This window comes from Tenrec ecaudatus, chromosome 7, assembly GCF_050624435.1.
Source record: "Tenrec ecaudatus isolate mTenEca1 chromosome 7, mTenEca1.hap1, whole genome shotgun sequence".
NCBI classification, from domain to species: domain Eukaryota; kingdom Metazoa; phylum Chordata; class Mammalia; order Afrosoricida; family Tenrecidae; genus Tenrec; species Tenrec ecaudatus.
This window is the reverse complement of record NC_134536.1, coordinates 22,222,912-22,250,752: the sequence shown is the minus strand read 5'-3', so window position 1 is coordinate 22,250,752 and position 27,841 is coordinate 22,222,912. Positions and strand designations below refer to the sequence as shown.

The 27,841-nt window shown below is 41.6% G+C and overlaps 1 protein-coding gene and 1 non-coding gene across 2 annotated transcripts in view; one reads left to right on the top strand and one right to left on the bottom strand.

The window, feature by feature from the left end:
- The window catches only part of SHPRH (SNF2 histone linker PHD RING helicase), a 100,923-nt gene extending 85,766 nt beyond the window's left edge, over positions 1–15,157 (bottom strand). Inside the window, exons 1-4 of the mRNA XM_075554424.1 lie at positions 14,940–15,157; positions 4,395–5,063; positions 1,970–2,096; positions 986–1,204 (exon numbers count right to left, since the gene is read on the bottom strand). Coding sequence (XP_075410539.1) covers positions 986–1,204; positions 1,970–2,096; positions 4,395–5,033 — 985 coding nt within the window. The 5' untranslated portion in view covers positions 5,034–5,063; positions 14,940–15,157. The remainder of the gene's footprint in view (positions 1–985; positions 1,205–1,969; positions 2,097–4,394; positions 5,064–14,939) is intronic.
- A 12,178-nt stretch (positions 15,158–27,335) lies between these two features.
- LOC142454166 (U1 spliceosomal RNA) lies at positions 27,336–27,499 on the top strand. The gene has a single exon (XR_012785685.1). It is a non-coding gene; the product is annotated as a U1 spliceosomal RNA (small nuclear RNA).
- Positions 27,500–27,841: the final 342 nt, after the last annotated feature.

Genomic DNA, 27,841 nt, shown 5'->3' with positions numbered 1-27,841 from the left:
AGTTTCAAAAGCTCTATGTGTAAACTAATGGCCACCTTTTGACAGCGCAGTTCTATGTCATAATTGGGGTTCTGGCTACAGTTTGACAAACTCATCAAATCTGTGTATTCTACTGTAAGTTATGCCTTAATAATTAAAAAACATATTTTAAGAGAAAAAAATCTAGCTTGCAAAAAATAACAGCACTAACCATACATATAGTTGAAATGAGAAAGACTTGATACCTCATTGTCTCAAATCATGTGAACCTTGAGATCAGTACTTCTCAAAGTGGGCACCACCCCCTAGGGGGCGCTGGAATAACCCAGAGGGACTGCAAAAGCAAATACCTCCACTTTATCTTGGACAATGGGCTATAGAACAAAAACTTTTAATTACCAAGGGCACTAATTAACTTTTTTCCTGAAAGAGGGGGTGATAGGCCAAGTAAGTTTGGGAACTTATAGTCTTGGGGCGTAGCAAACTGATTTCCATAAATCTACCGCCAATCCAGAAGTAATAATAATATTTTATCATTTACATTGCACAGAAATCTAGAACATTAGATTAGCCACAAGGAAGCCTTCTATCTTTGTACATTTGCATTTGGTCACCAATACTCATCATCAAATTGTGTGAAGTCTCATGCAGATGGTTAGCATGGTTCCAATTTGATCAGGTTCCGAAAGCAAATCTAACTGGAAAGGCATGTAAAGAAATCCTTTGCATTTAATCGTTCCAATCACAGCAGCCTTACTTTGGAAGAAACAATCAATTTGATGAATTTGTCAAACTGTAGGCAATAGCCTAATGGATGAGGAAACTCGCAATTATTTTCAACTCACAAAAATAGTTTTCAGAGTCCTTAGACAATAATCTTGGTCATATCAACACCCATTTGATCTTACCTATCTTTTCAGCATGATTTTAATGATCAGTTTCCCCTCTGCTCTCTTGTATCATCTCTCTAACCAACCTGCCTTTTCCGAGACCATCTTATACTTGCCATTGGTCGGAGTACTTTTGAAATGCTCTTGTTGGAGCATCCAATTGACAGCGTCTCTCTGGTAGGGTCTCAACACAGGCATCAATGCAGGATGCTGGACATCCACTTGGACAGGCTGTGTCTCTTGGTGATGTATTTGTTTCACAAAGTGATAAAGCTCATCAATGTCTTGTCCCTCTGGCTCATTCTCTGCATCTTCCTCATCCTCTTCCAACACATCTGCAGACCCAATGGCAAATACACTCATAAAAATCTGATCTACTTTTCATAAACATGTAATTTTTAGCTCCAAAACCTATCAGGTACTCTCTCAACTCTGGGTCATTTCTCAGTGTTTTTTGCCTAGAATGCTTGGTCCTTGATTCGTCACTGATTGGAAAATGTACAGTTTATTTTATTAAATAGTTAAAGTATCACTTAGTCTGTGGCAATTTCTTTTGTTTCTCTAGGCTGGAATGAAAATTCCATGTGTACACAATACTTTAATACTTTGGTGACAGTAAATATTATAATCTATCTGACATTATAATCATTTATGGTTATTTGTTCTTTCTCCTATTCGTTTGGCTCTTTTTAGATGCCACATAGTGACCTACTCATTGACTCACAAACAACTTTCAGGTGATTTTCATAGACAAATCAAATAAAGAAAAAATTACATTAGTGAGCTTAATCTGGCCATTTTATAGAAGCTGTTAAAATTTCATTATAGTTTTACTAGCTACTTTTCTGGTTGTTACACATTGGAGTTAACAGGAAAAACAAACAAAAAAACAAACCAAAACAAAAACCACCTCCCAACTTCTATGTAATAACTATTTTAAAGTTATTAAAAATTACCTGGTTCCAGGAACCCAAATCGAAGGCAAATTTTGAGGATGAGGACAACGAATGTATAAGGGTGCTTTACTCAATTGATGCATGTATGGATTGTGATAAGGGTTGTATGAGCCCCAATAAAATGATTTATTAAAAAAAAATTACCTGGAACAAAATTGTATAGTTTTTCCATCACTTTCTTCATGAGTTGATTGAATTTTTTCATTCTTGAATTGGCATCACTCATAAAGTCTAGTTTTGTTAGGCCAGTTTCCAAAAGATAAATTCCAACCTATAAAGAATTAATCAACATAAACCCACCAATTATTAGAAAATACTATTCTTCATGAAGATCTAATAAACACCTTAGCATTACTGTTTTGTTTTTCTTTTAATATGGAAATGACTCATGAATTTGCATTTCATTCCTGTGCTGGGGCCATGCTAAAACTCTCTCCATCCTTCAATTTAGTCCGTGTGGTGTTGAAGTAACATAGGCATCACTGCTTCCCACCCCCACGGATATTGAACACTGACAATATTGTGTCATCAGGTAGATTCTAACTTATATGGTCCCTTAGGGCAGAACAGGGTGACCTACTAGTTTTCCAGAATTTCGCCAGGTCTTTCTTCTGAGTCTTTAAACTGGCAGGTTCAAAGAGCCAACTTTCAATTACAAGCTGAGCACCTAACCTTTACGCTACAAAGTTCCTTTATATTACTAAATCTCCCTCACATACTTTTTCAGTAACAAATTCACTCTACAAATATAAATGCCTACTATGTATAACACACCATTTAACTGCTAGAGCAAAACAACTTTCCTAACTGGAATAATTGGGGAAACGAACTAAGAATATCTAATTCCATGGATGAATTCAATGATTCTCAAATCTGATAAACATCAGGATCACCAGTGCAGAGTATTAAAACATTCAGATTCCACAAGATAATCCTGATGCACATGCTGGGATTCTTAGGTAGTCAGGCCTGGAAATCCTTATTTTCCCTGATTCCCTTTGCCAATTACTGAAACTGTCACATTCTTTTACAAAACAAGACTTCAACCAGCATTCTACTGGACTGAGTACAGAGATTTAATTAATTTATTTATTTTATTTGAATTTTTAAATTTATTTCCATCTATTATTTACTTCTCCTAGAATGAGATGGCTTAATATGAGAGATCTTCAAAAATTTGTGGAAAAACAGAATTATAAGCGAATGGAGGTTTCCCTCCCTCTTGTTGAAGCCCCTTCCTATAGCAGCAATAAATGATTATAAAGATTTCTAAATTGAGGAAGGAGAAAGACAAGTCAGAATAAGTGAAGGCTTGGTCTAAGAATGGGGGAGAGAGAACACAGGCAAGTAAGGTCATGAAATAATACTTGTAGTCACTAAGCCACATTTTTTTAACATTTACATTTGATAGAGATAAAATTCTTGCTTATATACTTTCATTGCCTAGAGAAAAATTAATTACAATCTAATTCCTCTAAAATTTTTGGTCATTTCTGAAACTATAAAAAGGGCAGCTGATGGATATAATTGCTTATTAATAGATCTATAAGAAATGTGTTTTCAATTGGATAAAGGTGAATGTAACATTTTAAAATTTCCTTTCATTTTCAACCTTGCCTCATAATTTACTATGTACATTTACTTACATTGTCTTGCTAATCTCAACACATGTCTATGATGTAAGAAAAATGGGTACTATTTGAATTTCACGCAAAAAAAAAAAACACTAAAATTTGAGCACTGAGATAATACAAATAAAGTCGCTTGGCCAGTGATCAGTAGAGCCTGAAATAAAAGATAACTTTATTCATTCACTTGTTAAAAAATCTTTGGGTACTAGGAACCACTAGGCTCTTCGGTAAAAGAATTACTAGTCTAGCAGTGAAGAAGTGTCTAATATGTAAAGAAACTACAAGTGACCAAGGCAAAAAAAAAAATTCATACATCTGGAATTATGGGGAAGGGACCCAATGCCATTCAGTTCAAGAAAATCTCCCTGAAGTGAACTTTGATCTCAATATTTAAACATGACCACCAGTTACTCAAGGAAAAGGGAGGAAGCAACCGAGGAAGAAGAGATTTAAGAGAGTAAAACAAAGAAAGTAGGGTATATGCAGGAAATCAATCAGTTTGGAATGTGGGAATTAATATATAAAGTAGATTGATAAAGGATGGGTTGAAGATGTAGATAAAGGCCATTCCAAAGAGAGCCTTGTTTTCAGATGAGGAAGTTAAACTTAATTCTGTAGGCAGTCATGAATAGAATTCCACTTGCATGATTGGATACAAGAAATGGTTAAGTGATTGAAAGAAAAAGAGCAAGAGTTGTTGAATACCAAAGTAAGTTATTGAAAACACAGATGGAAAGGGAAGAAACCAGGAAGAACTTCTAATGAAAAAGTCCACATTGGAAATGATCACTATATTTTTATAGTTCTTGAAAACTCCAAATAAAGTTTTTAAAATTTAGTAATGATGGGCTTATTGATTTCTCAGCACCTCTTGGAAGTATACCTCAAAACAGACTGTGATTTTAAGAACCTTGAAGGACATTATCAAAATTACGTACCTTAATAGCATGATTTCCTTCTGGTCTTTGGTACAGTTTTATTCTTCTCTTCTTTTGCAGCCACCCTAAATCTTCCAACAGCTCATTACTGAAGGATGATTCCACCTGAATACCCTTGTCACAAAACCCAATCGGTTCACTTAGCCCTTTTTCTTCTTTTTCCATATCTCCAGATTCTGAATGAAGGCAGACTAGTAACTGATTGCTGGAGTCTGAACTCATTAATGTAAAACTCCTTTCAGAAAAACCTGTGATCAAACTCTGTTCAGGAAGAAGCTGAAGAGTTAATTCTCCTAGAAAGGCCTTCCAAGAACCATCTAGGTGATAGGGAGCAATCACAACATTCAACTTCATCAACAACGGAGAGAGACTACCAATGGTCTCTTCTGAATCCAGTGAATTTGAAATGCTCACTGACCCTGTACAATTCTTCTTAACTCTGTGAGCCACTTCTTCCTCTAGACTATCACCCAGGAAAAGGCAATGAGCAGAAGAAGAGTCTGAAGCTACGCAGGGCTGCTCGTCATCACTTAAAGTGAGAGGTTCGTTCTTCCTGTCTTCATGCATATTCCAACGAAGCTGTTGCTGCTTTTCTTCATCCACCTTCACAGGAGGAGCACGCTTCCGTCGGCTGCTCATTGTTATGGCCTTGGTTGGTATATGTGAACTCTAGAAGACAAATGTAACAGTAAGAATTCCAAGAGGATTTTAGTATTAAACAGCTCACAGATGAGAAATGCAGCATAAACTCAAAACCTAGACACATAATCTGCAGTCTTCAGATCAGCTGCTGGTGAGTAAATTCTGACTCATGGCAATGTCAGAGTAAAACTGGAGATAAAGTAGTGGATAACTTAAAAATGAAAACAGTAAGTCAAATACAGCTAAAGAACACATGGCCCATAGGTCATGCACCAAATAAATTCTAATGTTCTTATTGGTCTTTGGTAAATTCAACACAGAAATTTATTGAATGAAATTTTAAAATACTTAACGAACAGCACAGTAGTACGGTAAATCTCTTAAAGACAAATGCTTAAATATTTCAACAGCATTTAAACTCAAACTCAAGCTATCACTATAGAATTTCATTTTTGTTTAAAAATCCCAAAAGTTGAACAGAACTTCATTTGACCTTTATATTTCTCAAAACCCTCTGAAAATAATATTTTCACTTTCAAAAGGAGAAAATAATAATGTACAAATGTATTTCTTATGTATTAAAAGAAAATAAGAGTACTGGGCTCTTTCTCCCTGACACCCAATCAGTTCCCAAGGGGAGTCTGCCAGGACAAGGCTTGGCAGTAGGAGGCAGCCTCGAGCACGGAGTCTCAGGTCTGCCTCAGTGCACTAGGAGACCAAGCAAGAGTCAGTGGGTGTGGTCTGCACTCACCTAGCCCAGTCCTGGATCCCACCTCAGTGATGCCCCAGGACGCCCAGAACAGTGATGTCATAGGCAGTCAAGAAGGCTATGGCAAGGAGAAGGTCCAGGCAGAAACTTAGCCTTTCTGCTATGGGATCCAGCCAAGGGGCTGTGATGCTGCAGGATGTGACCAGTGACCACATCTGGATGTACAAGGTGTTGCTAGAGTCAGGCCTGAAGTAAGTCCCTGTGATGCCACCCCACATAGGGGACCAACTGTTTACTGGAGCCTACTCAGTGACCTATATGAACAAGGCCAGCATCTCCAAACGTGATCTGGGCTATTTCATGCTGAGCTGCCTCACCACCGACAAGTATGATGGGCACAACACCTACCCCTCCCACCAGTACGCCTAGGGCTGTGCCCCCATCTAGCAGGACAGCCTTTTGGGAAATGGTAAACACAGAAAGGCCAGCCTGAGTCCAGGTAAAATAAAATCTTGAACTAAATGCTTCAAATGATTTTTAAGAAATAAAATAACGTTAGCTCGGTGGGAAAAGGTGATCTAAAATTGATGGCGAAGAGGGCGTAGGATGCCTGGTAGGGCTTGATCAAGGGCAATGTAGCGAGAATTACTGAAACCTGAATAAAGGCTGAATATGATAGTGGGACAAGAGGAAAGTAAAAGGAAATAGAGGTACGAACTAGGAGGCAAAAGCCATTTATAGAGGTCTAAATACAGGCATGTACATATGTAAATATATTTATATATGATAGGAAAATAGATCTATGTACATATATATGTTAAGTATTAAGGTAGCAGATGGACATTGGCCCTGTACTCAAGCACTCCCACAACACATGAACACTTTGTTCTAATAATCTGGGATTCCGTGATGCTCACCTTCCCTACACAATCGCTGAAGACAAAACAGGTGCATAAGAAAATGTGGTGAAGAAAGCTAATGGTGTCCAGCTATCAAAAGGGGTCTTAAAGGCTTAAAGGCTATCTGGGGTCTTAAAGGCTTGAAGATAAAACAAGCAGCCATCTAAATGTGAACCAACAAAGTCCACATGGAAGAAGCGCACCAGCCTGTGTGATAATGAGGTGTCAATGAGATCATGTATCAGGCATCAAAGACCCAGAACAAAAAAATCTTATTAATGCAAATGAAGGGGAGTACAAAGTGGAGACCCAAAGCCCATCTGTAGACAATTGGACCACAAGGGCCACAAGGAAAAAACAAGCCAGTCAGGGTTCAGTAGAGCAACAATGAAACATAAACAATTTTCCTCCAGTTATTTAATGCTTCCTCTCCCTCACTATCACGACCCCAATTCTACCTTACATATTCAGCTAGACCAGAGCATGTCCACAGATATAGGTAAGAGCTGAAAACACAGGGAATTCAGGACAGATAAACCTCTCAAGACCAATAATGAGTAACGATAGCAAGAGGGTAAGGGGAAGGTATGGGGAGGAGAAAGGGAGAACTGATCACAATGGTCTACATATAACCCCCTCCCAGGGGAACAGACAACAGAAAAGTAGGCAAAGGGGGACATCGGTCAGTGTAAGACATGAAAAAATAATAATTTATAAATTATCAAGAGTTCATGAGGGAAGGAGGGGGAAATAAGCTGATACCAAGGGCTACAGTATAAAGAAAATGTTTTGAGAATGATGAGGGCAACAAATGTACAAATGTGCTAGACACAATGGATGGATGGATGGATGGATGGATTGTGATAAGAGATCTCCAAGCCCCCAATAAAATGATTTTAAAAACAGCAACAAAGAAATAGTGATGCACAAACACTTAAATTTTGACTTCAAGTAGTTTCAGAAGTGTTGTCAATCATTCAACTTGTGAATGGAAACCCCCCCAGATATTTACTGAATTCCCACTAAGTAGTCCACATTCTGCTGTATTTGATGGGAGAATATAAGAGAAATATAAATCAAATCATGATATTTACTTGAGTACAATATAGACAATAATGTGTGCTCTAATTTCTCAATGACAAAATGAGGACAGGAAGTCGTCTACAAGCTTCCATCTTTACCAGCTCTCTCTAGTCTATCTCCCACCCAGTCATCGAGTTGGTAAATCTTCATGGGAACAGATGGCCTCCTTCTCCTGAGGATGGGCTTGGTGGGTTAGAACTACCAACACTGCAGGGAGCAGCCCAACGCTTAGCCCACAGTGCCACCCAGCTCCTTTAACCTGTAACTACTCTGTTCTTTATCAAGAGCAAAAATGTATTTGAATGAACCAATTCTGGAAAACATAATCCCAAATCCAAAATGGTTGCTTTCAATTTGATTCTGGCTCACAATGACCCATAGAAACAAGCAGACCTTGCCCGCTAGGGTTCCCGGGTTGTTATCTTTCCTGTAAGCTAAAAGCAACATCTTTCTTAGGTGCCGTGGCTGGTGAGTATAAACTACTGACCTTGGGTTGGTAGCTGAGTGCTTAGCCAACGCATAACGAGGGCTCCTTTTTTGAAAAAAATGCCACCAAATTTTCTAAAGCTGATAAAAATACAAATCCACAAAATCCAAGGAGCTCCACAAAATCCAGTCAATTTAAATATAAACACAAATACAGGGAAACCAAACCCAATGTCATTCTGCCATACAGCAAATCTGTAAGATAGAGCCGCACATTTGTCCCTTTGGGTTTCTGTGGCTGGAAATCTTTACAACAGCAGAAATCCTTGAACACTGCAAGGCACACAATAACTTGTCAAAAAGCAAGGATATCTCTCCATCCTCATGCTTTCTCCAGTTTAGCCACTTATCTCAGCCTAGAACTGTAAACTTGGACAACAGTCTTTCAAAAAAAAAAGTTCAGAAGAGTTAGGAAAGGAGGAGCATGCACACAGCACCGGGAAGAAGTGGGATAAATGATGCTACACTGGGAGATCGCAATTAGCGAAGTGAAAGAAAATGTTAAACATTGCTTCATCGAAAATTGATCTATTTGGTAAACCTTAATTCACAATAAAAAGTTAAAAAGCAAAAAAAGAGTCATTTTCAGACCAACGAAAGATAAACAAATTGATTATCTAGGCTTATACTCTAAATATTCAAGGAAGCTCCTCAGGAAAGAAGAAAATGCTATCAGGCAAAATTTTTGATCTATTCAACAGATTTAAAAGCATCAGTAAGAAAAAAATATGAAAATGGTAGATTTTTTTCTCTCCCATTTCAGATCCTTTTAGAACAGTGGTTCCCAACCTTCCTAAGCTGTGACCCTTTAATAGTTCTTGTTGTGGTGACCCCCCTCAACCATAAAATTTATTTTCGTTGCTACTTCCCGTAATTTTGCTACTGTTATGAATAGGGCGACTCCTGTGAAAGGACCATTCAACCCTAAAAGGGGTCGAAAACCACAGGTTGAGAACTGCTGCTTTGGAAGACATTCAACTATTAAAATTTCTCTAAGACTTTTTTTGAATGTTTTCAAACATGAAAATAGAATGTTCCAGTACTATAAAATTCACATTTTAACCATTCTAAATAATGCAAAATTGAGTGACTTTTAGCATATTCACAATGATCACACATCACCAGATTTTAACTTCAGGATATTTACCACCTCTAGAAGAAACGCTTTACCTCCCAAATTTTCCCCACCCTATCTCATCAACAACGAACACACTGTGTTGAGAGATGCTCCAGTTCTGAACATTTGATATAAATGGAATCATACAATAAGGAATCATTTTGTCTAACATTCTAAAAGTTTATGCAGTAGCATGAATGGATCAGTACTGCATTTATTTTTAAGGCTGATTAATACATTATGTATGTATAAGGAGACCAGGTGGAGCAGTGGTTAGGCACTGAGCTACTAACTGAAAGGCTAGCAGTTGGAAATGACCAACCAGGCTCTGTGGGACAAAGATGAGGCCTTTTACTGCAGTAAAGAGTTATAGTTTCAGAAACCCATAAGGGCAGTTATAACCTATTCTCTAGGATCACTGCGAGCTGGAATCAACTTGATGGTAGCAAGTTTATTTTTGGTTTGGTGATACGGTGGCTAAGCACTGGCCTACTAATAGAGAGGTTGATGGTTCAAACCCAGCACCTGCTCTGTGGGAGAAAGATGTGCTCATCTGCATATACAGATTATAATCTGGAAACCCTATAAGGTACTTCTACTGGTATAGTGGGTTACAAGTTTAATCTCACCAGTCACCACATGATAAACAGCTGAGGCTTTCTGCTCCCACAAAGATTTACAGCACGGGAAACTCACAAGGTCAGCTAAACCCTGTTCTATAAGGTGGTCAGTTTAAGTCATAATCAGTTGTCTTAATGGGAGTGACTTTTTTTAATGACTAAAGTTACTGAGTACATTTTAATGTTTTAATGGACTATTTAACAACAAAATGGCAAGGATGTATTTATTATAGGGTTTATAACATGCAGAAGTAAAATGTAAGCTCCCAGTAACAGAGAAATGAGGGAATACAGAAATTAAGGGAGAGCTAAATAACTGAAGAGATGCTACCTTCCTTGGTATTGACCTCTAGAATAGAAGTTATCTTATTCAAAATCCCAACCCATCGTATTCTGGGAGGGTGGGGGTGGGGGGGTTAGTAGATTTGCAACTAGAAAGTTGATCCTATAATTTATATCGAAACAATTTGAAGAAAGAATAAAGTTGTAAGATTTACATTGATTCCAAGGCTTACATCTAAGCAATCAGAACATTGTGGGGTATACACAGAGATCAAGGGAACAGAATGAAGACTCTAGAAGAGCCTACAGCTGGTCAAAAAAATTGTTACTGGGATTTCAGGTCATACACACAGGTTTATCTCAAACAAAATTTGTTTGAAAAAGTCTCTGCTACCAGTGTATGGCTACAGAAAGTTCTCTACATAATATACTTGAGTTGGTCTCATTAGAGTACCTTTTATTCTTTTTAAAGACACTTTTTGTGCCATAGAAAAATTATTTTGAGGCCAGGACTAAAATCAATTTCTCAATAAAGATCAAGTGAACATCTCCCCAAATCACTGAAGCTTTCCAATAAGTGTACAGGAATACTGCCCTATATGGAAAAATCAACAGCAACAGTTTTGAGATAGAGCAAGTGAAGTGTGTTAACGATAGGAAAACCTCAAAGGTACTCCAAGAAAGAAAAGCCCATCAACCCTGATGAATGAAGAAACTGACTGAATTCCAGAAACTGGCGGAAGTAAAACATAAATTGCCATTGATGCCAGATGGCACTAAAGCTGGGCGTCCATGTGACTTGGCATTTTCAATTGTAAGCTATCGTTTTGGTCTCTGCAAGCTGTAGCCCCAGCTAGCTCCTTGCTTGGTCAACCAGAGAAAACCTTTCTCATTCTACTGTCCCCAAGTCCATCTTCATTTCTCAGCTGTGTCCAATGAGACCTGGGTTGATAACATTAACAAAGCTACTTAAAAGAAAAAAAAAAAAAAAAAACAAAGAAAATTATAGATACCAGGTTAAAACTATAAGCATATTAAAAATAGCTTTACTCCAATACAACGCTAGAAATAAATGACCCAAGAAATAGAAAATGCAAACTTACTAAAAACTGTTGAGAAACTGAAGTAAAATTACTTTGTGACCTAAGATCTGCCATGGCTCCTGGCTGTCAGAACATTTCTTTTATTTAGAAATGAGTGTGGTTTCCTCAGCAGTCCCCCAAGAAAGGAGATTTTGATTCACTTCTGTCTGGTTTGTTCAGTTCGATAAAGTAACCACTAACAGTATAAGATTAGTTAAATATAAATGCGTAATATTATACATAAGGATCCCGGGTAGCACAATGTTTAGGCACTCAGATGTCAATTTAAAGTCAGTGGCTCAAAACCACCAGTTGTTCTGCTGCAGATCATTGTTAACAGTCTGCTTCCACCAAGGGTTACCCTCTTAGGAACCCGATGGACAACTAGATCTTAACTCCTCTGCACACAACAAATTTTTTCCAACTGCTTCTCTTAAGAAGGGGCCCTGGTGTAGAAGTGGGTTGTGTGTTAGGCTGCTACTCTGCAGGAGAAAGCCCAGGCTTTCTACTCCTGTAGAGTTAAAGAGTCTGGGAAATTCATAGGCAATGCAATTCTGTCCAACAGGGTTGCTAGAGTCAGAATCCACTGGATGGCCTTGAAGGCCACAAGTTTGTTTTGTTGTTGATTACACTTCCTCTTCCTGCCCCAAGTGTGTGTTTGGAAGAAACATTATGTGCCAGTCTCCTCATGGACCACTCTCAGTCTTGTATCTAAAGGTAAAGGGCCTTTTGCTTACAATATCCCCCTTCTGCCTGTTGTTCTAATCTAGTCTGGAAAGTCTCCCATGACCAGACAAGTGGTGCTAGGGGCCTCTCCTCCTTGTCCCAAGTGCTACTATGTTCATAATTGATTGTCAACTACTTGAAAGCCGGGCAGAGAGAATATCCTACTCAGTGTTTTTAATGCCAGGCCAGGTCAGTGCCAGACTCACTAGGGTGAAACTAGGATCTCAAGTGCCCTGAACACCTTCCCTTGTTCTAGGGGCAGAATAATGCTCTACTCACATTTCTTTGCTGAACAAGCCTCCTTTAGCCACATTCTAGAAGGCTACAGGTAACGTGACACCAATCTTTACTACTGCTGGCCCAGAATGGGAGAAAAAGTGACATATCTATCTAACAAAAAACAAAGGTAGAAGGCTAGAAAAAGAAACACAAATGTTAAGCAATGAAGAAATACAAGCAGGCATGAAATAAACTTTAATTCAGCTTTCCCTCCCCTATTATCTGTTCATTAAAAGACATAGGTAAATTCTGACTACAACAAATTCAAGGTTACGCTGGCTTTATGTATGAAGGGCAACGAAGAATATACATTACGCCACATTGCTGGACCCATGTATGCCTTAAGCCAACATCAAATCCACTGCCATTGATTGAAATCATATTCACACTACCCTACAGGACAGGGAAGAACTGCCCCCAAAGATTTCCAAGGTTTTACAGAAGTAGAGGGTCACATTTCTTTCTGCTTTCTGTAAGCAGCTCAAAGTTTAATCTGCGGCACCAGGACTCCTTTCAATGTCTACCTTCCAAAAACCACACTCACTGCTATCGAGTCAAGTCCAATTAATAATGACCCTGTGGTAGCACAGATCCACAAGGTCAGTAGTTCCAAACCATGAGCCACTCCTCAGAAGGCTTTCTACTCCAGGAAAGACTTATAGTCTCCTATGGTTACCATGGGTGAAGGAAGAAGTTTTTGCATTGAGTTCATTTTAATGGTGGTGGAACAACTTGGAGAAGGATAACAATAATGGTCGTACAGTATGAAGACTATCAATAGCACTGAATTATACATGTAGAAGTTGTTGCATTGGTGAATGTTTTGAGTCTATTTTTGTCAAAATGGAAAAGAAATCACATGAATAACAATGAGGATGGGGGGGGGGTTACTCTTGGAAACCCATAAGGGCAGCTTTACTGTGGGGTTACCCTGTCCTGTAGGGTTGCCGAGTTGGAATAAACTCCATGGCAATGTGTCTGGCTTATAGAACAGAGTAGAACTGCGCCTTTGGGATTCCAAGGCTGTAAATCTTTACGGCAGCAGAAAGCCTCCTTAGAGGTGCCATGCACCTAACAGCTCAATGCATAACCCACTATCTCACCACCGCTGGAAATGCCCCATAGGGTTGGAGGCTGTACTCTTTATGGGAGCAAAGAGCTACATCTTGCTCCATCAGAGGCTGATTGATGGGTTCCATCCACTGGGCCTTGGGTTAGCGGCTAGACTAGCTTTAACCAATTGTGCCACCACGGATCCAACAGTCAGTGAGTTGATTCCGACAGAAGGGGTTTCTGAGACTGTCAATCTTCACAGCTTCACCTTTCTCCCCAGAGGTAGCTGGTGGGCTTGAACCACTAACCTTGCGGTAAATAGCCCAATGGCCAGCCCACAGTGCCACCAGAGGTCCTTACATTTCATCTACTGTGCTCTGAAAAAGACTGCTTGTCATATAAACTTCACAAAGGGCCTCCACAAATGAGAATGGTTTTAATAATTTTAGGGGCACAGTTTTTTCACACTAGACAAAAAGGGCACACAATACTGGCTCTCAAAAGAAAACGATTTCTTTTCCCCTGGTCTGCAAGCTTATCTATGCACGAGTGCTTCCAAGTTCTACAACAGAAGTCCAGCAGACACTTTTCCCACCGCTTCTCTCTGCGTCCAGCAGGAATAATGAAGTCTTTCCGTTAACAGCTGAGAAACCATGGGTTCATTCGATTCGTGGGAGTCTCACCATCCCCACAACACCCTCTGGGATAATTAAAACAGTGTATGTTGTTGTCAGCTGTGCTGCTGTCGTCCCGACTCCTGGCGAACCGCACGTGGAAGTTGACATAATTTTACTCCTTCTTAGCTAAAGCTTCAAGTTACATTAAATACACGTGGCAAAACACCAAAAAAACTAGCATTTCTGCTTTGTAGAAACTGCCCAGTTGGGGCGGGGGAAGGCATAGAAGCTTATTAACACTGCATATTATGGCAGTATTGTCATTATCATTACCAGGCACCTTGTCTCCACCGAGAAACCTAGGGAGAGCCAGAGTCGAAATGCTGTGTGACAGGGTGGTGAGAAATGTCAAGAACAGGAGTCCACAGGGGCCTGAGAACTTTGAACCCGAGTCCTCTGGAAGCCCGGGCCTCCCCTCCGACTGCACTCCCAACCCCCACCGCGAGCAAACAGCGCGGCGGCTCGCTTTGTTTCCGGCCACAGGGGACAGTGCCGGCGAATGGAGGTCCGCGGCGTGCCCTTCCCACAGGCTGCCCGGCCGTGCGGGCGACGGGGAGCCCAAGCAGGCCCGGCGGACCAGCGCCCCCGTGGCCGAGGAGCGCGACCGCGACGCTCGGACGCTCCGGCGCGGCGCCTGGAACAGAAACAACCCCGCAGCCCCCAAGCCAGGGTCAGAGCAGCCGCCTCCCGCGGCGAGGGGTCAGCGGCGAGGGGCGGGCCCGCGCGTCCGACGAGGAAACCGGCTCCGGGGGTGGGGTGGGGGGGTAACCGCGCCGCGCCTCCCGCAGACCCCTCAGCTTCCGGCCTCCGGGGCGCCCCCCGCGCCCTCCCTTCGGTGCGGCCTTCCTCGCCGGACCTCTGACCCCTGACCCCGCCATCTCCAACCCTACCAAGGCGGGCTCTCCAGGACTCTTGGGCCTCAGCACCGGCGACCTGGTCCCTCGAAGGCCTCCTCGGCTGCCGGCGTCGCCCTCGCCATTCACAGAGCACTCCCTCGGGGCGAGAAGGCGCGCTGCACGCTGGCGTGGGCCGGGGTCCCCCAGCAGCCAGCAGCAACCACAGTTCCCAGCTGCCGGGCGCGCGCTGGAGCGTGGGGTCAAAGCGAACGCGCACGACGGGGGTCGCCACGCCTCCCTCCGCGCGCAGTAGCTTCAAAAGTGCCTTCTGCGCAAGTCCACTAGTTAAAGCCCAGCCAGGGCTGCCTCTGAAGTCTCGCGAGATTGGCTGGAAGCACGGCGGACGAGGCAGGGCTACGCAGACATGGGCGTGGCTTTCCTCAAAGCGGCCCATGCTCGCCCCAGAGCCGCTGGTCTAAAGTCCCTTTAATAAAAAGTCAGACACAATAACTGCAAAAGCGTCTATTATATCGCTCGCAGAAAGCTGTCACTTACTAAGCACGGGTAATGGAGCTTATCTCCTCAAAAACTTAAAAAATTTTTTTTTGTTCAAGGTGAAATGTAAGGAAAGGTTTTAACACGAGAGACCAACTGCATGCGTTCTGCTGAAGCTGCTTCTGCACTATATTAGTGCTTCCCCTTCCCTCCACTGACTGGTAGCTCCTTCCTCGTCGAGGGAGACGTAGCCAACTTTGCACTCGTCAGCCTCCAGGACCCGGAGCTTGGGGCCTCCGAGGCAATGACACCGAGAGAACGGCAAGCACTCAATGCGTGTGCCTCATGGACTCAGACCTGAGGACTCACACCCAACTGTGCCATCTCACAACACAGTAATTTTTGCCTCAAAAGAGTTTATTTGTTTTAGTGGCGGAGAGAGTCCAGAGCAGTACCTAGCCTTCTTGGGCCAGAAATTTACCATAGATCGTGAAGCATTTAGGTTGTAAATGATGCTTTGAGAGATTGTCTTTAAAGTAGAAGTTCAAAGTTAGCACTGGGTGTACCTTGTTAATATTTTAAAAGTAAATTGCAAATGAGTGTTTTTAGGCATTCATTTTTCTAGGATCCCTGGTGGTGCAGTGGTTAAGCATTTGGTTGCTAACCAAAAGGTAGGTGATTTGAACCCACCTACTGTGGGGCACCAGCCTCCCCACAACCTAAAGGGTCGAAGGGGCGGTTGTGTTATTGAGGGGTAAATTAAAGAGACATCAGATAAGATGCAGCATGCAAGGGCTCACCACTTCCAGGATGACTTGAACCAGAATGAGACCGAACTTTATTCTCTCACAGGTTTGCATCATCTCAAGCAAGCCACGCACGGTAAACTTACACTAACAGGAAGGAGTTGTACAAAACGTATACCATGAGGGGGACGAGCTAGGGGCATACACACAATAGGAAGGAGAGGCACTAGAGGCATACATGTGACAAGAAGGCGCATATATAACAAGATGGGCAGACTCTAGAGTCAAGATGGTAGCCTAACCTTGGTCGTCCCTGAGTTGGCTTGACCTTAGATGTCTTTGAGCTCTAATCTTGACCCCACGTCTCTTTGTTTAGTGTGGCTGCTCAGGTTATTTGCTCAGCATATATATTGAGTAAGTATGGTGAAAGGAAACAATGCTGACACACCATTTCAGATATTAAACTATGTAGTGGTCCTTTGTTTTGTTTAATGGCCTGTGTACAGGTTCCAAATGAGCACAAGGACGTGCTCTGGGATTTCCTGTTGCTATCCTTAGTTATGATCCACAAAGTTGAATGCCTTGGCATAGTTAGTAAAAGACAAGTCAGTATCTTCCTGCTAGTCTCTGTTTTCAGCCAAGAGCCATCTGTTATCAGCAATATCTCTCATTTTGTACCCTCTGTTGAACTCAGCCTGAATTTCTGGCAGCCCTCTGTAAGCAGATTGCTGCAACTGGTTTTTGAAATATCTTCAGCAAAATTTTACAGTTATTTCAGTATTCTGCTGGGTCACCTTTCATTGGAATGAACAAACTTCTCGATCTCTTCCAGTTGGTTAGCCAGGTATCTGGCTTCCAAATTTCTTGGCATTAACTAGTGAGTTCTTCCAACACTGCATCTGACTGTTGAAAGATTTCAATTGGTATTTTGTCATTTGTTGTTGGTGTTGTGGGCTGCAAGTTAGGCTGCTAACTGCAATGTCATCAGTTTGAAACCATGCCCTGCTCCATGGGAGAAAAATGAGGCCTTTTTGCTCACGTGGAGATTTTCTAACCTAGAAAGCCCACAGTGGCAGGTTTACTTTATCCTATTAGGTTCTTTGAGTTTGAGAGGTTTTTGTTTTTATCAATGTTTTTATCCAGCACAGCTTGGCCTTCTTCATTCAATACCATCAGTTCTTGATAACATTCTGCCTCTTGAAGTGGCTAAACATCTGCTGGTTCTTTCTGGTATGCTAACGCTGCATACCATTTCTTTTTATGTTTCCTAGGTGCCCTGGTGGTGTGGTAATTATGTATTGGGCTGCAATCCACATAGTGGGCAATTCAAAATCACCAGCAGCTCTGAGGGAGGAACCCGGCTTACACCTGCCATAAACAGAGACAGGCTTGGAAAGCCACAGCTGGATGGTTATGAGTCAGCATTGACACGATGCTAGTGAGAAAGATAGCTGGGAGGAATGGAATACTGGGAGTTCCCTCAGATAGGGCATTCCACACTGGTGCCTCACAGGTGGCTTGCAGGGATAGTGTCTGAACAGTCAAAGAAATGTAGCATTCCACAAGATACAGAATCACGGACAGTCTCTACTCCAGTCCTCTACCTTCTTTCTATGGGAAGATACTAACCTTCAAGGTTGAAGCTGTAGGATGACCAGAAAGAAGAGACAATGTAAGAGTGCGTGCAGGAAAGTAGAATGACTCCTGGCAACAGGATCAAGCAGTGTGTGTTAGTGCAAATGGTGCACTTTTTGTAGAGGGAAAAATATTAAAAAGACTAAAACAGTTACCTGCAGTCACTTCTAGGTCTACTGTCATGTTTGACGTTGAAGTTGTGACTCTAGGAACCATCAATAATAGCGAAAGCAGAAACTTTAAGTTTCAAGTAACTGTTAGCACCAATAAGAGAGGAGAGGCTTGTGATTGCCTGATCCATCCCGCAGTTCTTTTCATGTTGGATGTTCATTTTTCTATCCTAGCTGGAAAGTGTAGCTATTTTAGATTCTTGGAATGATTGGCTTTGGTTTTTCAGAGATTTTAATGCCCAGCCCTCAGCCCTGCAAATCTGTAATTGATGTAAACACTTGGATTCATCTCTTAAACCACTGAACTGGCAATTGTGTACTGGGTTCATTTTAAGAATATTTTAGCAATAAGAAACTACAATGTTATAGACAAAGCTATGACACAGTTGAGGCTATTTTTAGCATAATGTTAATCGAAAAATACCCTCACTCTCAAAATAAAATGGTCTTAAAAGTATGAATAGCTATAGAAAGGTCTGTATTGTTTTGCTGTCCTTTTCTTTTTAAGTTGATTACTGTAAAGCTTAATAGAGTTTACTATGAACCAAAGTTCCTCCATGTTTGCCCCCAAGCTGACCCTATAAAAGTTCTGCACAAATGGGAAAGAATGTACCTTTGTCAGAAACCAGTGAACCATGAATGGTGACGAGGACCACAAGAGAACCAGCGAACCACGAATGGTGAGGACCACAAGAGAATCAGCGAACCACGAATGGTGTGGACTGAAAATGACTCTGGGGCTTTCATGCCATCAACCGATCAAGAAAACCTCAGCTTGTATTTTCTACCCCAGAGGGGCAAACCCAGTCCTCATTTCTGTATAGTATCTAAGGGTAACTAGTCCCTGAGCTCGGAGCTGATGCGTGTGACAGCCTCAGCGTGGGTGGGTACACGGTTCTGCCTTAGCCTGTCTGCACCCAGGTGAGAAATAAATGCTGAGATTTGCAACTCAGCTGACCTTGTTACTGAATTGAGTCTCTTCTCTCGACTTTGTGGTTACTGGAACAGAAACCTCCATCGAGGAAAGATGTACAGATCGTGTAAAGGTCGAAAACACCAGACACAGACTGACTAAAAGACAACGTTCTATAGTACTGAGTTCACTCCTGCACTCTGCAGGAGTGTGGTGAATATGTCTCCAAGCCATGCGGTAGCCAACTGACTAATCCCCTCTTTTAGTATTACACATGCCCTAGTATCTTAGAATATCCCACGATTCTTTCATGGAAATCCAGTTCCACACTTCATTTGCTGAGTTTTGATTAGACCCTGGTGTACTAAAGAGCGATAGAGGTGGACATATTTGACCTCTCCGGGCTTCCCTGTTGCCATGAGGCAAGAGTCAGACATGCCGCCACACTCCATTCTTCATTACTTATTGTGTTAGTCTGGGTAGACTAGAGAAGCAAAATTTATAGACATAAGTATATAAGAGAGAGCTTTATATACAAGAGCAATTGAATATTGAAAAAACAACCCAGCCCAATCCAGATCAAGTCCCTAAGTCTGATGTTAGCCCACATGTCCCATACCAATCTATAAATTCTTCAGTCACAAAATACATGTAATGGCTCCAAATGAAGGATGATCACAGGCCAGTGGGTGGGAAGTCTTGTGGATCCAGTGGTGTAATCATCTGAGCGCAGGCAGGGGTTTCCACATGGTTCCTCTAGCTCAGGGCACTAGTGTAGGGAGCGTGTGTCCCACCTCCAACGAGCTATTTATCTTCTTAGCGCCTACAAATGAGGTCATCAAACTGTGACCTGATTGACAGGCTAAACTCCACCCCTTCACTCATAAGTCTCAAAATGACAACAGATTATGTAACTGCCACACTTATTCTGACACCAAGTGCTTCTCCCATGCCACCCTACAGCTATGCTGAACTCGATACTCATACAATGACCACACAGAACTCACAGACAATACTCACTATTATGGAGGCTCACTAGGGAAGTTGATGCTGTTTGTTGTTGATAGTTGCCAGCAAGTCAGTTCCGACCCTTGGCGACCCTATGCACAACAGAAGGAAATGCTGGCTCTTCTGCACCATCTTCACAACCATTCAATTTCTGTGGTTGAGCCCATTGTTGCAGCTAACCACTGTGTCAATCCACAGTCAATGGGTTACCATAAGTCAGGATCAGTAAATGGCAATGATACTTACTGTTATGGGTCTCCTCAGTCAGCAGCCAAGTCTGTCTCTCTCTCTCTCTCTCTCTCTCTCTCTCTCTCTCTCTGGTTCTCAGTCTCTCAGGCATGTGGTAGCCAATCTCTCTCCGGTCCTCAATCTCTAAGTACATAGTCTCATGGCTTTTGCCTCCATAGGCCAGGAAGCCTGCTCACCTTTCACTCTGTTGCATCGCTTCATAGTCTCAGGCCAGATGGGGGGAAAGTACCCCATAGTCTTGGTGCTCCTCCTCTGACTCTCCACGTCACAGTCGCTGGTGCATCGGATCTTGGCAGCGCCACCATTTCAGACAGCAATCTTGGGTGTGCTCTTCCAAGGTCCTTGGGGGTTTCTCTTACAGCGCTGCTTCTGTCTTGATTGCTGCCAAGGGCTTAGTAATGAAAACCGACTAATCTCTTCTCTTAGTGTGACACGTGCCCTATTTGCATAGTCTCACCCAGTCATTTGGTGGGCGTTGCAGAGAATTGGACCTCATTTAGAAATTTCACTCCACCATGCCTGGTGCCGGCAAGTGTCGCTGTAACTGTTAAATAGTCATGTATTTGACTTTTGATCGTCCTTTAGGTATGAATATGGGTTTTATTTTATTATGAGAAGGAAGTAGAGGGAAATAAAGATAAACTCAGAATGATCTATATTGGATTCTTTCAATCTTCAGGTAATAAACTTCAGGTTTTCAATCTTCAGGCTTATAAACGTTGTTTATAAACAACACTTGCACATGTATGTATTCAGAAAAGAGTTGATGCTGTGAAGGCCAAGCCTATTTCTGAGTTTCTTTCACTTGAAGCTTTGGCAAGAATACGTAATTCTGTTTAGTCCTTGTTCTTCCTTTTTGCTGATTGTAGGACTTGGACAAATCAGTCAGCTGCTCTAGGTGTCCCTTTTCTCATCTTTAAAATAAGGATGAGAACCTCGGCCCTTTTGACCCCACAGACTCCATGCACTTTTCATATGCTATAATCGATCAAACAGTATATACATTGCATTTAATGTACTGGCACAAGAACATAAAATGGTGAGTTACTTGGAAATTCCTAAGGGCTTCATACTTCATTATGTCTCTGGATTGATTTTTCTTTTAAACTTTAATTGTGCATAAAGGGGATTAATACGGAATTTCTTACGCAAGCCAATTAAAAACAAAAATGGAGCACACGCAACCATATTTCTATTTCAATTACTAATTAGTTTACAGAAGCCCTTTGCTTGCTTCTCAGAAGGTTCCTTGTCACTACAGAAAATGTAGTTTTGTGTTTTATGAATACTAAGAGGGGGTCACAGAATAATGGGTCTCAGAAGAAATGGCGTGATAAGTGAATTAAGTGCATACGCCACCTGTAAAGTTTGTCATTGGGTTTTGGCTGGTGAATGCTACTGAAAGTTGTATTGCCTTTGCATGTAATATTCTATTCAGCAGAATGCCTCTTACTAATATAACTTGAACTTGCGTCACGGTTACAGTTGGGCTGCAACCTGCAAGGTCTGCAGTACAAAACCACCAGCCACACCGTGAGAGACATATGGGGACTTCTATACCCGTAAAGAGTTCCAGTCTTGGAAACTCACAGTGCAGTTCTACCCTATCCTATGGGATTGTTATGAGTCGGCATTGCCTCAATGGCAGTGAGTTTCCAAATAGATGGCCTTCAAGCCAATAGTGTACCATGGTTGTTAGGTGTTCTCATCTAATTTTGACTCACAGTGACCTCATGTGCCAGAGTGAGACAGACCCATCGGTTTCCTGGGTTGAGATCTTTACAGGAGGAGCCCTGCAGCTCCGTGGTTTAGCACAGAGGTCAACTATTGGACCCAACCAGCCAGGGCACCTCTACTCTGTCCTAGACAGTCACCATGAATTTGGGTGGCCTTAACAGAAACTTTTGTTGGTTAGATCCATTGTATGGGCGAAGACGTGGGCGGATTGAAAGCCACCAACCTTTTAATTAGTAGCCTAGCACCAAACCATTGTGCCAATAAACCAAATAAAAATGTTGACTGACAGTGACCCTCGTTCTTCAAAGCATTGGTGGGTTCTAACTGCCTGCCTTTCGGTTAGTAGCCTAACACTTTATCCCACTGTACCGAGCAGGGTCCTGAACTAATATATTAGATGAAATAGTTTAAATACATTTCTTTATATATATGAGGGGGCATCCCCCCCAAAAAACAGAATTTTTTTTCAAAGCTGCGTATTAATTTTTTTTTTTTTGCAAATAACCTCATCACCTTCAAAGTACTCTCCATTACACTTAATACATTTGTCAAATCTGTGATTCCATTCTTGGGGAAGTTTTTCAAACTTATCTCTTTGAATGGCTGGCAAACTTTTCTTTTTCACCTCTTCTATGTCATCAAATCATTGTCCTTTCATGTCCCTCTTCATTCATGGAAACAACAAGAAGTGGCACAGGGCAAGGTCAGGTGAGTAATGTGTGTGGGACAAAAGAGGCATGCTGTTCTTTTGCCAAAAACTGGCACATGGAGATGGCTGCACAGAGCAGGCGCCTTGTCTTGGTGGCAACACCCCCCCCCCCACCCTCAATCTGCCACCAATATGGCCTTTTTCGGATCACACACGTCTATGCACTCTTTTCAGAATCTCTACATAGAAAGCTTGATTAAAAATCTGACCCGGTGGAACAAACTCTGAATGCACTAGCAGTTGACATTTTCATCCATTCGGGAAGTTGACGGACGTCCAGAACAAGGTTTGTCATCAATCGACATCTCACCTTTTTTGAAATGAGGAAACCACTCATACACTTGAGTTTTTACCATAGCGCTGTCCTTGTAAGCTATTTTCAATATCACTACAGTTTCTATGGCATTTTTCTTGAGCAAGGAATTAAATTTTACAGCCACACAGTTGAGTAGCTGTTCTCTTAAATTGGCCATCACAAAAAAATGAGGTTCTAGTGAAACTGCTTTTACAAAAAATTTTCTGTGACCAGAGAGAATCTTCCCAGGTGATACCACTGTGTGCACTAACTCAGAGCAAGTAGCTGGATGCTTGTCTAGCAGGAATAATACATACTACAAAATCTCTGCCTATCGGAGCTTTTCCATTTTTAGGGGACACCCCCTCATATTTATAATATGCATTTATTATAGTGAATATATATAACAATATTTGCATTTCAATAAGCTTCAAATGTACAGTTCATTGATGCTATGTTCATCATATTGTTAAACATTCATGCTTAACCATTCCCTAAATTTTCCATCACCCTAAACATTGAGTCACTTTTTGCCCTCCTTCCTAATTGTCCCATGGTTTGCTTTTAAATTTCTTAATGTTTCACACTTACCGACTAAATTATGTGGTCGATACTATGGTGATTCATTTTCTTTATATCAGCTAATAATTATTCACACAGTGTATTAGACTACAATTTCACTTGGAAGACATGAGCTTACATATGGATTTTCTTTTCATAAGTTATTTTATTATGGTCTAAATTTATTTTTTTAAACTGGCAGCTTTTAAAAAATGTCTCATACTTTTAAATTAATAAATGACTATGATTAAACTCATTTTCACACTGACCAAGAAAAAAATAGTGGTGATTTATTCAGCACTAAAAAATCTTTTTGAACAATGTAAAAGGTTTGCATATACTGGGAACCATAAATATTTTGTGTTATCCTGAATTATATCAGGGTATATTGAGAAAATGATGCTACAACTTATTGATGTGGAAATAGCAGAAAATATTACGGGGCCATTTATCTTAATTGCTCTTTGTTTACAAGTAAATTTATAGGTTTGAAAGGTAGAAAGATTGGGGATAAAGGAAGTTGTCTCCGCTGAATGCCTACGAGAAACAAAAATTAGCCGGCCATGCCACTATAAAGGGTTGCGAAGAAATCAGGCCTACATTAGACACCTCTGGGAAATCCAAACCCAGGTATGCTCAGGGCCAGCTCACCTAAGTCCAGGCGGACTTGGCACGCCCACACGAGGCACCAGCGACATTACATCACACATGTGCCTGAACTCAGCCTCTAAGATCGCCAACACCCTCAACCACACCCCCACCCAGCCAGTCGGGATAGGAAGGAATAAATAGCAGACTGAGGGCAAGCCACATCTCGCCTGCGTGTGTGTGCACTCTCTTTCCTTGCAAGTCTTCCTTCCTTTTTCAGTTCAGGCACTCTTTTGGCCCTGTGGACTCTGCTTAAAGGCCATTTTTCCATGTGGTTTTTCACACTCCCCCAAAGCGGCCACTTTCAGTCACGAACTTACCCACGCACCCCCGCCAGGCAGCCTTGCATGCTTTCCGGAGATAGGATGTACTATCTGAGACTCTCCTACCCCAAACTTCCCTTTCCCTCATAAAAGTGGCTTGGATTACAACAGTGCTCTGATGCATTAATTCTTTCAGCATTAAGAAGCAGGAACCAAGGCAAACCATCCCAGAAACCTGACGGGTTATGGAATAAAGCTATAGGAAAGAGTTGGCTTTGTTGGCATCATTTTCTGATTTGATTGTGGGTGGCAGCAATAGTGTTTTTTTTTTTTTGAGGCTTGTTGAAGAGACTATTCCTCACATAGAGGTTGCTGGTAGGGGCCATCAAGTGGGTTGTGACTTATAGCAACAATAGGTGGAAAACAGGAGGAGCCACGTCTGGTCCTTCACCATCCTCATTGTGGGAGCTAGTCCCACGGCCAAACGGGTCCTTAGGGTGGCATGTGCAATTCAGAAAAACAGAGAAGACGGAAAAGACAGGGCACAGGGGTTCGCATCTCCAATGTCCATTTTGGAATAAGAATGAGTTTATGTAACAATGAGTTTATATAGCAGTGAAATGTGCAAGGCTACCTACCATTAGGCACCTACACAATTGAATGGGCAAAGTGGATATCCCTGAGTTCTTTAGGAGAAACTGGGGCAGCTAAGAAACAAAGGAGTAGTAGACTCCTTGAGTGATAGGGACAAAGGGCACCTGGCTGCTCTTAAAGATAAGCATCTTTTAGCTGAGTAGCTGGGAGCCAGGCACCTGTGGAAGACTGCTTGATGTTAACCTCATAAAGGAGGGCAGTTGTGAAGAAAGCTCTTTCTATCTGGAGAATGTGTGTCTGGCGTTATCCCTAGCCCAGAACTGTGGTGGTCTTCCTCTTAACACGGGAGCTGGTCTTCCAAGCGCTGTGGTCACAAGTGTAGAGATTAGGTCACTGAGGCTTTCACCCAGGTTCTCCATTTCCCACACCTCATAATTGTTATTTTTGAGCCCATTTTTGCAGCCACGGTGTCAAATCATCTGGTCAAGAGTCTTCCTTCTTTTTGCTGCCCAACTACTTTACCAAGCCTGACATCTTTCTCCAGGGACTGGTCTCTCTTGATAACATGTCCAAAGCAAGTGCCACGAAGTCTTGTCATCCTCTCTTCTAAGGATCATTCTGGCCCTACTTCTCCCAAGAGAGATATGTTTGTTCTTTTAGAAATCTATGCTACTTTCAATATTCTTCACTAGCACTATAAAGATTTATAGTCTCAGAAATCCGCAGGGGAAGTTCTACCATATCCTATAAATTTGCTATGAGTCAGAATCAACACATGGCATTGAGTTTGGTTTTGTTTGTTTTTTTAACATATATCAGGGTCAGGAAAAACGTGTTGTTTCTGGCTTTATTCCATTTTCCATCCTTAACTCTATCTCCAATTTCTAGTCAACATCAAGTTCTGAACAAAGCAATTCCATCCTTACTGTCATTCTGGGTCATGTCATCATTTTCTTCCCACTAGGTAACTTCAATAGCTTAAATGTTCACTTTGCCTCAACTCTTATGTCTCTCACTCCATTTTAAAGTGGGGGAAAAGCATTCTAAAATAATTTCAACATTATTTCCTCCAGTTAAAAAAGACAACCATCAAGAAGTTGCATTGACACTGGCTACGACAGTGGGATCAAACATAACAACAATTGTGAGGATGGCATAGTGTTTCATTCTGTTGTGCATAGAGTCTAAGTCAAAACTGACTTGACAGTCCCTAAGAACTATAACACTGCTATTCAATAGCTCCCCAATTCTTTTATGTTAAAATCCATTTCTGACACAACAAGTAAGCCATTTTTGGATCTGGGTACTGCCTATTAGTCCTTTCTTATCACCATGACTTCCTCCATCCTTCCTGAATTCTATATTGAAACTATACTAGGCTCCTTGCAGTTTCTCTAGCATCATTCTCTCTACTCAGCAAACTCTCTAGTCATAATGCGGTCCCTCCAGTCTATACCACCATCCCCAATTCCAACCATCTTATTGCTGCTCTCTCCTTTAGAACTCAGACTATCTTGCCTCGATCTATCCAGTGTGGGTTACTGTGGTCCCTCTTCCTGGTCTCAAGAGTTTTCCATGTAGGCACCTATCCATGACATTTTTGGACTGCATTGTTGTTGTTTTTGTTGTTGTTGTTGTTGTTAGGTGCAATTGAGTCATTCCAATTCATAGCAACTCTATATATGATAGAATGAAACACTGCCTGGTACAGTGCTATGCTCACAATTGATATGATTGAATCCATTGTTGCAGCTTGATTAACTGTGTTGTCAAGGGCCTTCCTCTTTTTTGCCGCCCCTCTATTTTACCAAGCTTGGTGTTCTTTTTCAGAGACTGATCTCTCCTGATAAATGCCCAAAATCTGTGAGACCAAGTCTCGCCACCCTTATTTCTAAGAAGCATTCTGGCTGTACTTCTTTCAAGAGAGATTTGTTTGTTCTTTTGGAATCCATGGTACTTTCACTGTTGTCCACCAGCATCATATTTCAAATGCATTGGTTCTTATCTAGTCTTGCTTACATACAGCTTTCATATGCATATGCGGTGATGAAAAATACCCTGCCTTGGGACAGGAGCACCTGAGTCCTCCAACTAATATCCTTGCTTTTCAAAACTTTAAAGAGGCCTTGTACACCACATTTATCCAAAGTATTGCATCATTTGATCTCGTGACTGCTGTGGCAATTAGCATGGAGCGTGGGTCCACGCAAGACAAAATCCTTGGCAACTTCTATCTTTTTTCTATTTCTCATGATATTACTTACCTATTGGTCCATTTGAGAGGATTTATTTTTTCTTTAGTTAAGTTATAATCCATGTTGAAGACCGCAATCCTTAAACTTCATTAGCAATGGCTTCACGTCCTCTTCAATTTCAACAAGCAAGGTTGTGTTAATATATTGCAGGTGGTTAAGAAGCTTTCTTCCCATACTTACCTGGCAGGTGATATCCCATGATCACGAAGGTGGTTTTCCCAGGGTGAGGCTGATCCATTGCACTCCGGATGTGCTGACCCCTGCGATTTCCCCAAAGGTGGGAAACTCGACCGCATAATTTGTGGTAGTGGGGGACTGTGTTCATGCTCTCCCCTGTATAAAAAATAAATAAATAAGCTTTCCTCCCATCTAGAGGCTGCCTTCTTCAGATAAGCCAGCTTCTCTGATGATTCTCTCAGCATACAGATTGAACAAGTATGGTGAGAGGATACAACCCTGACACACACCTTTCCTGATTTTAAACCGTGAAGTATTCCCTTGCTCTGTTGATACAACTGACTCCTGATCCATGTACAAGTTCTGCAGGCACATAATGAAGTGTTTGGGAATTTCCATTCTTCTCAAGGCTATCCATAGTTTGTTAGGATCCACACAGGTGAATGTCTTTGCGTACTCAATGAAACACAAATAAACATCTTTCTGGTGTTCTTGGCTTTC